Raw genomic sequence first — 3,951 nt, 5'->3', positions numbered from 1 at the left:
CGCGTGCGACAGAAAGAGACGGCATATATAAAAACGCGTGCGACAGAAAGAGACGGCATATATAAAAACGCGTGCGACTAAAAGAGACAGACGCACCGCTCTGGCACAACATCTTGGCGAACATCGGCCTCAGCGGCAGCTCCGCCATCCGGTGCCCCTCCGCCGTCAGCGCGCCGCTCCTGTCCACCGCCCGCAGCGCCAGCAGCAGCTCCAGCCCGCCCAGGAGACTCTTGGCCGGCGGCGGGGTGGGGAACGTGAACCTGGGATGTAAAGATTTATATATACACGTCATCGCTGTTACATTATTTTGATGCATTTTAAATTGTCTTTCACACTGCGATTGAGTGATTTTATGATATTATTTTTATGTGAAGTTAGGTATCTAAAGTTAGGTGTCTAAAGATAGTCAGTTGCCTGAAGTTAGCTAGGTGTCTCGAGTTAGGTGTCTAAAAATAGTTAGGTGTCTGAAGTTAGTTAGGTGTCTGGAGTTAGGTGTCTGGAGTTAGGTGTCTAAAAATAGTTAGGTGTCTGAAGTTAATACAAGATAGATAGGAGGCTAGGGAGTGACTCTAATCGCGTTAATGTATATAGACTGCGCATGCGCAGCCGCGGGCGGGAGCCAGTGTTACCTCAGCAAGTTATGAATGCCGAGAGCTTTCAACTGCAGCAGCGCGGAGCTGAGGTCGCTGCGGCACATCTCCGGCGGGACGCTCTCCGGGAGCTTCGAGAACTCCTCTTCCGTGTATAGTCTGTGGTGCGATTTCGATATTCAATAAAAGATAAAGAAAAAAATAAAAAAAAAATCTCCGTCTCATATATAAAGCATTTTAATGCTATAAAAATAAATAGGAAAAAAGAAATGTTTTCGGCAAGTTTCTAAATATTTGATTGGGAGAATTGTAACATATGTATATAATTACGTAAATATTAATAAATCCTGTGTATACTATGGGTATGATCCCCTAATAGGGTATACGTTAACCCGAGATATACTTTGGGTATTCCCACCGAGAATCGAATCCAAGACTTTTCGACCTTCGACCTTGAGACCTTTTAATCGAATTTGTTCTACTCATTCGGTTTCATGTGCATAAAGGACAGCCCCTGCCATCTACCACCATCTCGAATGACGCTGTGAAACTGTTAAAAATGAACATTCAATAAGATGGGTTTAGTTTAGGAAGTGATACCTGTAACATTTCCCGGGTTTGCTCCGGCCGGCGCGGCCGGCGCGCTGGTGTGCGTTGTGTGCGGACACGCCACACACGCACACGCACTCCACGCCCAGCTGCGGCGAGTAGTGCGCCAGTTTGTGGAACCCGCTGTCTACCACTGGGGGGGAGGGGGGGCGTGGTAGAGTTTTGTTATTTATTTATTTATTCTTTATTGTACTTATTTAACAGAAGAGAAAAAGAAAAGAGACAAACAGGTAAAAGCTTACAACTAAGTACAATGGGCGGTCTTATCGCTTTAAAGTGACACTCGACTTTTTTCTTCCGGACAACGTCGGGTACAATGGAGGAGTATTATAATAGTATGGGTAGTATACATTCAATTTGTACAAAAATTTTATTGATATTCGCATAAGTTTTGAGAGACTTTTAAATGACCAATTTTTTTTTTATTTATACGTCCAATACAATATGTAAAAAAATAATGATATTTAAATGAATTTTATTTTATTCTAAGATATTAAATATAAAAAAAAAACATTTTTTTTTATTGAAACCAGACACATCTTACTGTCCATGGCATGTCTGTCAATTTACGACAAGATAAACCTTTAAAAAAACAACATTTATTCTTCCCTATACTCCCTAAAACAGACTATCTCAAAACAAAAAAAAATAAAAAAACAAATAATTTATCAAACCGTCCACTCACCATAAACAACGCCCGGAATGGTCACGCTGGTCTCAGCTATATTAGTAGCTAGAATCACTTTCCTAACGTTCCTCTCGGCCATTTGGAAAACTTTTATTTGCTTGTGCAAAGGCAGGCTGCCGTACATGGGCAGGATCGATAAATCCGCCGCGTGGATGCCGCTGGCGAATGACTTTCTGTGTTTGTTTTTTTCGTTGTTTGCCTCCGCGTATATTTGTAACGTCTCTAAGGCTGATAGGATTTCTTCCTGAAAAAAAATTGCATCTGCTGTTAGAAAAGAGAACAAAGAGCCTCTATCGATGGGGTTTGAAACGGTGCTCCGAATTGCTCACATAATGGTCATAATTGGTCGCTCGGTCTAACTTATTGCTCTTTACATTTTTCATCATCTTCGAGAGGAGGTTTCAAAGTCACTATTCAGTTAATAACCAATTATTATACTATTCAGTTAATACTAGCTGCGCCCCGCGGTTTCACCCGCGTTAGTCCGTATCCCGTAGGAATATCGTGATAAAAAGTTGCCTATATGTTATTCCAGTTGTCCAGCTATCTACGTACCAAATTTAATTGCAATCGGTTGAGTAGTTTTTGCGTGAAAGAGCAACAAACACATACACATCCTTACAAACTTTCGCATTTTATAATATTAGTAGGATTATACTGACCAATGTTGACCATTTTGAAACCACCCAGTCGATACTTCTAGAATAAAATCAAATTGAGAACATTCCTTTTTTTAAGCCGGTTAAGAAATAGCAAATTATTTTTTTATTTTGTTGCTATAAAAGCGAAGCAACACAGATTATTTATCTGTTGTAATTCAACATTCTACATAAAAAATTTAATAGTTCAGATAATATTTATTCCATTTCTTTTAAGATTAATTGCAATAGATTATACATCTTTATGATTTATCTAATAGTTAAAAGTAGTAGCGAGGGACAATCTTTTAAATGAGTTTATTCCTTCATCTGAGACGTGACTCGATTTTCCTTTAAATAAAATCACAATAATTAACATTTAACATATATATTTTATACAATTTACCGCTATTATTTCTGAGAGAAAATAAAAACTCAACAATATATGAGTTACATCATTTGCATTTGTGACTTGAACGATATTTTTTTAGAAATTAAAAACTTTTTAACGGATTTTAAACGCGATTTATTCATTATATTATTACCCCGACGTTTCGAACACTTTACAGCGGGCGTGGTCACGGGGAGACTGGGATATTTTTTTATTGGTTATTTATATTCATAATAATAAGTAATATAATTACACTATCACGCTAACATTACAAATGTGAAAGTTTGTTTGTTCGGATGTTTGTCCATCAATCACGCTGAAACTACTGAATCGATTTTGATAAAATTTCGTTTACAGACAGGGTATAAGCTGAATTGGTCGAGAAGATTTTTATCCCGATTAAATGCTCCCTTGGGATAAAATAGGAATCTTGATATCAGGGCGGAGCCGGGACGAGAAGCTAGTAAGTAATATAATTTAACCGAAAAACAATTATTAAGCTTTCAAAAAGCATTCACTGAGTTAAAGGCTGTATATGTACCACGGGCGAAGCCGGGGCGAACAACTAGTTCGAAATAAAAAGCTCAATCAACAATCAATCAGCATCATTATAAAGCATTTCAATGCTATCAAACAAAAAATTGGAAAAAAAAAATACAGTCAATTACGTTTCTAAGTGTGATGTCATTGTACTAAGTTATTATATGACAGTGATCCAAGACTAAGTTATCCAAGTGCTGGGCTCACCTGTGAGGTCAGAAACGCCAAAACATCGCCGAACGGTTCGTTTTCATGTATTTTAATGATAGTATCCACTGTCGCCTTCACATAGTCCGCGACCGGCTCTGAAATGTATTAAGATAGAGGCAGTGTGAAAAAAGCTCAATTACTGCTATAATGACAGAATCAAATAAACTGTTGAGAAATTTTTAAAAAAACAAAAAGGATCACGCAACGGGATTCGAACCTGCGTCTTTTTGCCAAACCGTAGCAACGCCTGGCCTCTCGGCCGCCCGTGATCTCACAAGCAATATA

At 38.5% G+C, this 3,951-nt stretch overlaps 1 protein-coding gene across 1 annotated transcript in view; it reads right to left on the bottom strand.

Moving 5' to 3' along the window:
* LOC119835983 (probable ATP-dependent RNA helicase DHX35) overlaps nt 1-3,951 on the bottom strand; it is a 42,450-nt gene that overhangs the window by 3,224 nt on the left and 35,275 nt on the right. Inside the window, exons 8-12 of the mRNA XM_038361123.1 lie at nt 3,664-3,771; nt 1,885-2,131; nt 1,191-1,332; nt 630-749; nt 97-260 (exon numbers count right to left, since the gene is read on the bottom strand). Coding sequence (XP_038217051.1) covers nt 97-260; nt 630-749; nt 1,191-1,332; nt 1,885-2,131; nt 3,664-3,771 — 781 coding nt within the window. The remainder of the gene's footprint in view (nt 1-96; nt 261-629; nt 750-1,190; nt 1,333-1,884; nt 2,132-3,663; nt 3,772-3,951) is intronic.

Source organism: Zerene cesonia, chromosome 22 (genome assembly GCF_012273895.1).
Source record: "Zerene cesonia ecotype Mississippi chromosome 22, Zerene_cesonia_1.1, whole genome shotgun sequence".
NCBI lineage: Eukaryota > Metazoa > Arthropoda > Insecta > Lepidoptera > Pieridae > Zerene > Zerene cesonia.
This window is presented reverse-complemented; position numbering and strand designations above follow the sequence as displayed.